Consider the following 12428-nt stretch of genomic DNA (forward strand, 5'->3'; position numbering starts at 1 on the left):
TACAGGTGCTGAGGGAATAAACAAGTAATAGCAAAACGGTGGAATAGTAAACAGTGAACCAAACAATGGAATATGGGTGTAATCACTGTAGCGCGCGGAATCGGCAAGGAATGGAATGGCTATTCATGCCAACCAAACATGCTCTTAAAATACTGCTTAAAACTATTATTATAACTTATTTAAATAAGTTCTAAACTATGATTTTTATCTACGTGTGTCCTTAATTTCGATACTTAACTTTTTCAACTCAAATTTTTGTTGTATTCATAGTTAATTCATGGTCATAATTTATGTTAGAATTTTTCTTTTATTTTAATTTTAATCCCCAACATTCGATGTAATGAGAACTCTGCTCATAGGGCTTTATCATGACATAATGTTTAAAAAACTAGAATCTAATATGATGAGGGGATAGACCACATGAGATTTGAGGGTCTCTTGGTAGTGGTTGTTTGTTTAATCTGGTTTGATTAAAGTAGAAACATTTATGAATTATTCTAGTATTGCGATTACTTAATTTATCTTTTTCCTCTTTTGGAATTATTTATTTTGCAGACATAGTTTTTAGGCATCAATTTGTATTATCTTATTTCCGTTTATGCCATGTGTTATGTTTTTGTATTCTTATCTTTCGTGGTTCCTATTGATGATAGTATTTTCTTGAACAAATAAAAATAATATTTTGAAAATTCTTAAAATGCTTATATACATAAAACTTGATTACTCTTTTAAAATTTATGTTGATGTTAAAAGTGTATATACTTTTTATTGTATTAACATGAAATTAAGATAAGAGGTTAAAATTCAGAATATACTTGCATTAATATTAAAATCAAGAGTTTTTATGAGAAATTTACGAGTTTTATTTTAATATTTTAATGTGCTCACAAATTATTCGTCCGAAATCAAATTTAATCCAGCCTTTTATTATTAGTTGAATGAAAAAAAAGGATTTGTAATAAAATAATAATATTAAAACATAAATAAATAATTTAAATTGAAATCAAGCTTCTTATCCCATAAATAATAAATTGAAGGCCTACATGTTTCCTTGTTTTGGATTTCAATATATTATATTGATTGCATAGGACCTAATATGATAACAGCACACATTTTACCAAATCTAATCATCATTAATTCCATTAAAAAGGCATGCATGTCCAGCTCCAACATCACAATATTCCACACAACAGCAAAAACAACTTGAAGCATAAATTTAATTTTATGACTCCAACAAATTATTCAACAACATTTTAAGAGTTGATGTCAGATCTTGGAATCAAAAGCTATGATAGTGCTGAGATTCGTAGGATTCATGTATTCATTAGACCCTGTCATTATCTGTTCTACGATCAATTTGTTAGCTTTCTCCGATGGATGAAATGGATCCCAAAACGCATATAGATCTCTGTTCGGACATAAATTCGACAATTGAGTACATAAACCCAGTCCATTGTAAGGTCCTTGTCCGCAACAGGCTATCTCTGATGTTGTAAATCCTGTTTCAAACCAATTTTTTCATATATTTGAAGAGTCTTAAGAACCTATATCCAGATATATGTCAAATATGAATACTTCAAAAGTAATTTAGTTAGGGTAAAATTCTCCACATATCTATATATAATTTAGAAAAAAAATTAAGTATAGTCATTCGAATGTGAAGGTTGAACATAGATATGTGTTAATTTTTTGGTGTGTATGGAGAGGATAAAGTCTGAGATAGGGAAGTACGTACCAAAGGCTTGAGGGTCACTAACGAAATCATTGTGCATTTTTTGAGTATTTGCACTGATGAAGACATCTCTGCCAATTTTATCATTGAGTCCATTAATCATCTGAACAAGTTGTGGATTGTACAAGGAAGCAGCGCGTTGCAGTTCTTGTGAGCATCCTCCATTGTTGCCCCTCATTGCAAGTTCTGCTGGAACACAACCCAATGGTCCTGTGCCTGTCACTAGAACCCTTCGTGCTCCTGCTTTGTATAGCTTCTGCAATAATCAACAAAGGGTTAGTAAATATTCTTATGTCCAAACTGGCATGCCAATTTAGGGTAGAAAATTTACCATCAAGAGTTTTCGATATTCGGAAATGAGAAAGCGGACATAATCAGGCAAACTGTATTGTCTAGATCTTGCAGAGAAGGGAACCAAGTAATAGTTGTTGACGAAATCATTACCACCCACTGTAATAAGGACAAGTGCTTGGTTTACTACTCGATTAGCTTGCCTTGTTCCAAGTAAACCTGACAATCTTCGCTTGTATTCTTCAAACAACTCCAACTGTCTATACATTCTCAGTATATTTACCTGTTTTCCCAACATTTTTACACCAAATTATTTGAGTTCAATTAAAAAAAAATCGGCTTAGTCATTGTCAATCAAAATTAAGTTTAATTTGTAACTTACGAATTGAACTCCAGTGTCATTAAGGATTCCCACACCAGCTGAAGCAAAGTTAGCACCAAGAAGCAGCTTTTTACCATTAAAATCTGGGCTCAAATATGGCAATGGTGACTCCGACAATCCAATTTGCTTACCTGCATTGCATGCCATGCATTCAAATTAATTACATTTATCTTGTCTACACCAACATATATTAGAAACTTATATACCAATCAGGTCTGGGATGTTAAGGCCATTAGAGAAACGGCCGGTGGGTCTTCCTGTCGGATAATCGATGCCGTAAGGTGGGGAATCAGCACGAGCCGTGGTTTCGAGGTAGTTATTGTTGCCACTGTCAACAAGTGAATCACCAAAAATGAAGAAAGCTCGAGCCTCAGCAATGGCGGCGATGCTCGCCATTAACAAAGCCAGGACCATCAATGAAGCTGAAGATGCCATTGGTATTGGTTATGATAAGAAAAGAAACCAAAGGAAGAGTTGAATTGAATGGGAATAAGAAAGTAATAAGGGGTTGCTTATATAGAGATGGATTGAATTAAAGAGAAGGTTAAAAAGCAAAAAAGGGAAGCTGTTTTGTTAGTTGAATATAATTTTGTACCAACTTTTGCCACCTTTGTCAGGATATTTATTGCCTAGTGTAGTAGTGTTGCAATTTTGTTCATGATGATTGTCTGTAAAGCTAACTCACAACACAATAGGCTTTTGAATGATATGAAGTTATGCATATGATGGTAGGTGTTATTGACAATAAGCGTGTGAGCATCCTAGACTGGACCAAAACACTTGAGCTGTCTATATGAGACATGAGCACCATGCTGGGCGTTTTAAGTTATAAATTTTTGAAAGGAGTCTAAATGTAATTTTATCACTATATTAACTTACATTTGTTGTGTATTTGCAGCAGAACATCCGGCAATTCATCTATCCCTGTCACAACAACTCAACATGCTCCAAGCCCATAGAGTCTGCAATGACAAAATTCTGAAACAAGTTATATGTTCAGTATTCACTGTTAGTGTTCAAATTGTCTGAACCTTGTGATTATAATTACCTACAAAAATGTAAACTTCCATGTCTATCCCATGCACTAATTCATATCTATGTTGATGCCGGTCTGTGTTTGATGGGTATGCTAAATCTTTTCTAAGATTTTCCCTGTACTTAATATATGTTGGATACGGGTAGTTTAGAGAAAATAAAGAGTGAAAACAATATAGAAAGTTGTGGAATGTATGCGAGTCAGATTGATGGGGCCGGAGCAAAATCCAATGGAAGATGAAAGAGATGTTAATGATGGGCTTGATGGACCTAGTGTGACTGAGCCTGCCTTTAGAAGCGTTGGTTCCAAAAGAAGAGTGGGTACGGTGTACTGGGTTCTGACCAGGTAAGTGGATTGAGGTGTTGAACTTAATGGGCTCCAACTCGGCAATTCTATTTGTTGGTGAGGTGCTTGATACTAAAATTTGTGATGGCTGCATTCAAAGGACTATCTTAAGGCTTGAATTCATGGAATATGTCTTCAATTTTGACTTACTATAGTAAATTGGGGGATGAATGTACCATTGGTTTTCTGCTTTCTTATCTTTATTCTTAACCAAATGGAGCAAGACTTCAATCTTTATTTTGAATTGAGCTAAAGTCAAGTTGGAGCTTAGCTCGGTTGAATTACACTCTCAAGTCACAAGGACAAGGGGGTAGAATCTGACCGGACAAACAGCAGTGAAAGGTAGTTGTGGGTTCCGCCATTAGCAAGTGAATGACGGAGCCATCTTCGTCAACACTAACACTAACACTAACACTACACTCTTTGCTTCCATGGAAAGAGATTTGTTGGATTCAAGCCGGAAGAAATGGAAGCTAGTAAAGCCATTTAATACAACAATTATAATGGCATGACATCAAACAACAAGCGTACGTTCTATCTTTTAATCATCAGCACCACATGTATAGGACCAAACCCAGATTGGTTTAGCCTAGCAAATCAACTTTAGTTAATTTATCAATCGATTTTGATAACTTTAGAGATTCTTTGTCCAAAAAAACAAAACCACAGTTCTAAAATCTAATTAACTTACATGGTCCTCTGCTTAATCAAGCATTAATCATGTGATTAAGTGCAGTTGGATTTAGTTGCTAAATATAAACCTATACCATGTATCATTCTATTTATATGCATGAACATCAATGATATATATATATATATAAAAGATTGATGATGAATATAATAACCGACAATGAATCAAGTCTATGCACCAAATAATGAGGTGAATGCCATTATTGAGCTAATTCCACCTAACAAATTAAAACTACAAGTGGTTCTTTTAAGAAAGATTTATTATTATTATTATTATTATTATTATTATTATTATTATTATTATTATTATTCAAGTTGCTATTTAAGAGGCTACGAAGATGCACGAATACTCGTTACAGCAATTAATGATTAAGGCTTTATTTTAGTATCCAAAAATCTGGTTTTATTTAAGCATTTAATTATCTTATATACATTTTCCTCAAATTAATCAAGCTATTAATATAGAATATCACAATCTTTAAATATCATAAACCAAAATTCTTCGTTTTATCTCTTAAAACAACCATTCATTTTAAGATTTAAATTATATTTTAAAATTTAATAATAGTAATATTAAAAAATAATAATGGTAAAACTTTATTGATTAGATGATTGTAATAAACTCAATCTACGTACATTTGTTCATGGGTCGACTCACCTGAAAAGTGTGAGGGTTTGGGTAAAAATATACGCCCGAAAAATAAGTTTGAGCAAAAAAATAAAGTCCGTTTAAAAAATGGGCCGGGTTGGACCCGAATTCACAAAAGGACAAAAAAAGCTATTTTTTGCTATTTTCTTGTTGTTTTCCCCTATTTTGCTACCATTTCACTATTATGTTGATACCATTTGTTATTGTTTGGATATTGTATAACACTTGTTTTATTGTTAAATTTGTTATTATTTTAAAGGCATTTGCTCGTTAAGTTGCTTCTATCTTAGTGTTATTTAAGTATACATATTTTTTAAAATTTATTTCCAATTTGTTAGGAAATATTCATTTTAATATTTTTAGTATTTTTGATGTATTATATGTATTTAAAAATTATATAAAATTTAATACGGGCGGGTCGGGCCGGACCCAGGTTTTAGCATTTTTATCCGGGCCAAGCTTGAGCAAAATTTCAATCTCATTTTTCAGCTCGGGCCTAGCAAATGGGCCTAAGATTTTGGTTGTGCTTGGCTTGAACCCGACCCATGAACACCTCTATGTACAAGTATTCAGATCCCTTATTTTTAAGGTTTTTCTTTCAATGGTAACTATTCCAACGGTTAAAAGGAGTCCATCAACCATAATTTTTCATATACAAACCCTTTCAAACGTCATTCTTTTTAACTCAATACTCAATTTTAAATTTTCAATTCTCAATCCTTAATTTTTAATCCTCAATTTTCAATTCTCAATCCTCAATTTTCAATTCTCAATTTCCAATTTCCAATTTCCAGTTTTCAATTCTCGATCGTCAATCCTCAATCCTCAGTTCTAAATTCTAAATTCTAAATTATTCTTTAATTCTTTTTTGAATTTTATTCTCTTTGATTTTGTTTTATTAGTTATAATTTTTAAATGCAAATCAACTTATTCATTTAGATGACAAGCATATCTCCGTTGTTCAATTACAAATGGTAAGAAAATATTATTAAATTATTTAATTTTAAATAGTTAATTATTATACTATTTAGATTATTAATTTTTTATGTTTATATACTCAGCTCGAAGATCAGATTTTGGAGACATACATTAATAATTTAAACGAAGGTATATCGGATATCATTTATGGACACTTGTGAGATGCAGGATTTTTATACGTGGCTCGCATGCTCAAGGGGGCTAAATTGTATCACCCACTCATCAGTGCTTTGGTCGAAAGATGGAGACTAGAGACACACGCATTCCATCTTCCTTGCGGTGAGTGTACAATTACACTCGAGGACGTTAGTTTACAACTCGGTCTACCAGTTGATGGGGAAGTCATTACGAGGCCAGTGATTAGTGCCGATTGGAGTGCAACATGAGAGCAACTACTAGGGAATGTGCAAAAAAAGTTTAGGGGTAGTAGGATTGAGATGGGATGGTTGGAGGATAACTACCAAAATATCGAGGCTTCCGCTAGTGACGTTGAAAAAGAACAATTCACGTGTGCATTTATCTTGAGGTTTTTCGGGGGTCTACTTATGCCAGATAAATCTCCAAATTTGATACATTTAAGGTGGCTACTACTAGTAGTCAACTTGAAAGAAGCGAAACGACTTAGTTGGGGATCAACGGTGCTAACAACATTGTATCGAGAAATGTGTCAAGAGACGAAAGCAGAAAAAGCCAAAATCGGTGATTGCATGCTCCTACTTCAATCGTGGGCATGATATCAACTGCCATTTTTACTCCCCCAAGTGGAACTTCCTTACGAATTTCCACTCGTAATATGATAAAATTCACTTGATAATATCATTATCATTTTTTTATTTTTCATTCTTGTAATTTTGAAATAACATATTATTTGAATAGGTGGAACAACCCTGTAAGACATAATAGTATACCGACCAAGCTCGAGGATATTCGGGTAGTTTTAGATAAAAATTGAAGAGGAGGTTAGTTTATGAATTTCAAAGTTATCGGTTTTTTATTCCAGCATTTGAAATTAAATTTTAGGCACGTGCTAAAATTTATAAATTCGTACGACAGTGTATTTAGATGCCATATGCGGATCTATGAATTCAAAAATGCGTCCCGATCAAATTTTTAGCCGATCGCAACATCTGGCACGTCAAAGTGTCATTGACCATTTTTGCTACGGACGAGATGCACGAATTTGACCGAGTGATGTGACAGTTCGGGTGTACGTGACGTATTCCGCCGCTACCTCAAGAGCTCAATGACTTGTATAAGATCGACTTGCGAGGGAGACTCGAGGAAGATTGGCTAACATTCTACAAGAAGAATATCGAGATTTGGCAGCGTAGGAATGATTACTTGCCAATGAATGAACCATTTCTCACACTAGAGTTGGTGACATCTCTGGATTACATGGATTGGTTTAGGCATAACGACAAGCCATATCTACTGTCGACTTCAAAAAGGAGTAGACAACATTGCCATAAGAGGTCAAAACAAGGGTTCATCAATCCTAGGTTAGGAGAAGATGTCGCAAAGGGATCAATATCTACTTCAACTTCACAGGAGGGCTCGATTGTCGTTCAACCTCCTAGTCAATATGGTTCATATATTTTTGGTGCTAACTTAGCAATCATTCCATGCATTAACACCTTTAGCTCTAGTTTATTTTACACAAGCACCATAGCACGTATAATTATTCCTTGCATCAACACCTTCTCCAAGGGTATATTTCGCATGACTGCCACCCAACGTACCATATTACACGCCGATGCTGCCAGCAACATTGACACATTCGAAATCACCGAAAATTCCCACCTTTTATCCGCAATCGACCCATGCGACACCATACAATTATTTTTCGATAGTGTCGCAAACACCCCCAACATCGTTGTTGTATTGAGGTGGGTCATCCTCACAACCACCGACTCATATAGGGGGATGTATGATTGGCAATTAGGACACGATTGTAGTCAACCATAGAGGAAGGAGATGAATGTGATGATCAACCCCAACGTATATGTGAAGATGAAGACGAAATTGATGAGGAGCTGCCAACCTAATAGTGTAACGGAACCCTAGGCGTGCTTGATGCCCACCCGGTTGTGGCACACATTTGGGATGTCGATGATTGTGTTATTTGTAATTTTCCTAAATTGTATACTTTATTTTTCTTCCCAAATGTATACTTTGTTTTATATCCCAAATGTACACTTATTTACATTCTACGTAACAAATTTATTAAATTGGTTTGCTTTGTACCATATCATATAGTGAGTTTAAAATTTACAATTATTTCTGTTACTTTTTCATTTAAGTTTTTCTCTGTCCATTTGCTAATTATAATATTTTCAAAAAGCAAAGATTTAACGACAAGGTACGAGAAAAGAATAAAATTTTGGCTTGTGTATTGTAATATATCTTACTTCAATAATTAATATTAACTTACACTTTATAGAAAAAATAATAAATAAAAGAATAAGTTAGTGTTTTAATTAGCTCCTCTTCTCGATGCTCTTGGGAGGTGTGGACATGTTGGCTTTGTATACCATGGGTTCCTACAGTAACTACATAATCTTGGTCTCCCCACTCCTGAATATCCATATTGCCTCGTATCCATTCTTCTAAATCCAATGTCAATCCCAAAATCACTTCTGTTTGGCCCATCCTAGTAACTTGATGGCACACATATGTGAGTGTTACCGGGTTTGAACATAGGCGTGCCAAATTGAAATCAAAGGCATTAATAGAATAATGTACGGGTGTATCATAGGTCCAGTGACCAAATACACTCGACTATCCCCCGAAGTTGAAATCGGAGGGTGAAACCGATGAATATCTCACCATTGATGATGATTCAAGGGTGTCTTGGTATGAGCTTTGCAACTATGACGTGAATCCACCGCAAAACCGTGTGGTTGGACTTTTAGCTTCCTAATCTGGTGTGAAATTTGGTGGACATGATGTAATCGAGCTCAGGCCACCTTCGTTTTCTTTGACGAAGTTGACATATAACTATAGTACAACATTCTCATTAGAGCAATGAGATTCAATCACAGTCTCTAGGTCATTGTCCCTCGTGATCTAAAAAATGGCATATCTAACGGGGTTAAATAGCGAAAAATATCTACATTTTAGGCTCAAAATTCTTCTTGGGTCCCCACTTTACACTTAATCCTTGTTCGAAGCTCTGTTAATGTTATACTCCGGTTGAATACCAGATTTGCAGATTGGGATGATACAAAAACAGACCCAATTTTGGTCTCACAAATTTGACCATTATAATGGATAACAACTCTAACTTATCTACTTATCTTGAACCAAATAACTTATTCCACATGTTTAAAATCAAGAAAATAGTAAAAAGTATCATTCTCATCACCCAAATCATTAAACCTACATGAAATTCAAGTTTTTCATGACAACACCGATAAATCCTAATGCCAAATATCCTTAAGATCAATAATCTGCTTCAAAGGTTAGTATGGAAACTTAAAGGGTTGTATTGAGTTCATTTTATAGAGTTCTTACATCGACGCACATGAAGCAATTCCAACAACAACACATGCTTCAGGCATTACGCGTTTTTGAGGTATACACTTAAAGTTTAAATTTGTAGGGGAGAAAATGCTCCCCTGCAACAGTATTTTTCAGTCCCGGGTTGTAATGTATGAAATTTATCCCGAAAATTCTAGTTTTAGGGGACTTAGTGTTGGAACGCCGGCACCCCTACGGCGCAGCGGGAAAAATATAACACCCGACGATCCTAACCATGGATCCATGTGTGAGGAACGAATTGGGGTGAAAAAGGGTTTCGAAATTACCGAATGGTGATTCTGAGTAGACGGTGACGCCTCGGCAATGAGTAATCTAATCTACTATTGAACCAAGCTGTAATCTTTGATGACTCCGACCTCTACGTAATCCACCCAGTTGACTATGAACGGAAGGAATCCCCAAACAGTTTTGGAGCAGACTTTGCTTTGACGGCTGCTAGACTCACCAAGCAAAGAAAAATGAGATTTTATATCTTATTATTTTTTTAGGGTTTCTCAGAATTAAATAAATATAATAACGTTTAAAAAACTAAAAATTATAATTACATTAATTATAATAAAGATTTCGGTAAACTATATTTATATATATAAACCAAAATCATATTCTCATTATGTGTACAACAACCTTGTACATATAATGTATTCGATATTTGATTACCCAGTTAAATTAATTCTATAATTAATTTAATTCATGCGACAACCAAACACAATACCAATTATGTTTTATTTCGTTCATTTCAACTATAGAGTGTGACCCTGTAGGTTCTTGCAACGTTAGTAGTAATGTTAGAACGATTCCAATGTTACAAACAATGAGTGGCACCTAGCAATGCATCATTGCTACCTAAGTCACAAGAAATCATGATTCGACATAACCTTTTTATGATTAATCTTTTCATGCACTAATCCTTAAGTCCTTTATTTCTGGATTGAACACAAGTCATGGAATAGTCACACTTGTATAATCCATTCCATGTTCATTGATATCTTAAGTAGACTATGATATACAAATAAATATGATATCTCATATCAGCTTATTTGAGTATGGCCATGCATTTCTAGTCTCACTCAATCAAGTGCCCTAAGATATTACTCCCATTATGTAGAAGGGACTTATCCTATATCGATCAACCATATCCCTCCATAGATTGTGGTATATCCAACATCTGCCTTTATAGAACAACCAGTTAAGGTGTACGTTTGACTGTATCAAAATATACAACTCACAATGTTGGGATTATGATGATCTCAAGTCTGAAGATCATATACATATTAATCACTATGAGTAATGTCGTGACAATTACATAATAATCCAAGAAACATACTCATAACGGGTCAGTCCAATATGTTGTTCTCTAACACACATATTCATGCATCGATTCTGACACTTCATATCAATGACAACTCTTTATCATCAATCAACTACTTGTTAGTTTTAATGCGTTATCGTTGTCCTATCCAACAATAATACTTGACTAAGGACCTTTTAAGAATAATCATATTATTCTCAAGACATTATTATAAAACAGTTTATTTATACACACAGAAAAAAAACTGAAATAATAATGGTAACACCTTATATTAATAAACATGATAAATCAAGTATGTTATTACAACTATCTCATGATTGATCTTTGGGCATACTCCAACACTTAGAGGTAGAAGCAATCAAGTTTAGCAATGGTTGAAACATTTAGAAAGAAGATGCCCCCTGTAGGTGGCGTTTTCACTTGACACGATAGTGAAAACGCTTCATACAAGATGTGTTTTCCAGCCACATGTCTAACATGTCAGTGAAAAACGAGTCTTACAGGAAGCATTTTCTCTGCCATGTCAGATGAAAATGCCTCCTACAATGAGTATTTTCTCTCTGGCAATTTCAATACCCAGCCCAACTTCATTGCTTCTAAGCCTTGTAACCCAAGATTCTCGGCATAAATTTCATACCTTGCAACCCGAGATTCCCGGGATAAATTAAAAAATTTCCCTTTTTACCTCGCCCTATCCCCTATATAAATGGTCGTTCTCATCCCTTACTCACTCATATCTCAGTCTCTTTTAAATTGTTTTTTTCTTGTATGTTGAAATTTTTGGGTTTAAAGATTTATTTTTCTTTGGATTTAAAGGAGATATAGTTATAGTTTTAAGTTGTTTTTGGGTTCACGATGGTGCCGTGGAGTTGGGTGACCTACAAATTTGATCTGCCATATGAGTACGAAGTCATCACCTGAGAAGTTGGGATTGCTTTGCAACTCATGGTCCAAGTTGATGGTGATTATACCATCTCGGGTTGAAGTGTAACTAAGGCTTCAAGTTTACAAAGGTTATGCTGTCAAAGAATGGAGTATAATTGGGGCCCTAGTTGGTGGTGGCTATGCGGGTACGACAACAAGTTCCTCCTCGTCAGAAGAGCATGCTTTATAAAACCCATATGGAAGTGCGAGGAAGGAAAACATAAGGGGCCTTCTAATATAATCAATTAATTCGTGTTGTCTATCTCCACCGAAGACAGTGACCTAGTTAGCATAACCTGTTACACCCCAATTCTTACACAGGTTATAATAACAAGGTCATTGCCTTCTATGGTGATGGATAAGACATATTTCTTTATTATACTGAAACACCACTGTATTTTCTTCCTCGTACTTTTGTTTGGGTTTTACAAAGCATCCTCCTTTGGCGAGGAAGAACTCGTTGTCGTGCTTATATAACCATTGCCAATTGGGCCCCCATTTATGCTCCATTCCTTAACAACATAACCTTTGTAAACTTGAAGCCTTAGTTAC

General features: G+C 34.7%; 1 protein-coding gene across 1 annotated transcript; it reads right to left on the reverse strand.

Moving 5' to 3' along the window:
• Positions 1 to 1112: 1112 nt before the first annotated feature.
• Positions 1113 to 2887, reverse strand: LOC105784472 (GDSL esterase/lipase At5g33370). The gene is made up of 5 exons (XM_012610359.2): positions 2612 to 2887; positions 2406 to 2536; positions 2064 to 2306; positions 1736 to 1988; positions 1113 to 1499 (listed from the first exon to the last, which is right to left on the reverse strand). The coding sequence occupies exons 1-5, from the start codon at positions 2838 to 2840 to the stop codon at positions 1267 to 1269; spliced, it is 1089 nt and encodes a 362-aa protein (XP_012465813.1). The 5' UTR covers positions 2841 to 2887; the 3' UTR covers positions 1113 to 1266.
• Between the last annotated feature and the right edge of the window lie 9541 nt (positions 2888 to 12428).

This window comes from Gossypium raimondii, chromosome 13, assembly GCF_025698545.1.
Source record: "Gossypium raimondii isolate GPD5lz chromosome 13, ASM2569854v1, whole genome shotgun sequence".
In the NCBI taxonomy this organism is placed as follows: domain Eukaryota; kingdom Viridiplantae; phylum Streptophyta; class Magnoliopsida; order Malvales; family Malvaceae; genus Gossypium; species Gossypium raimondii.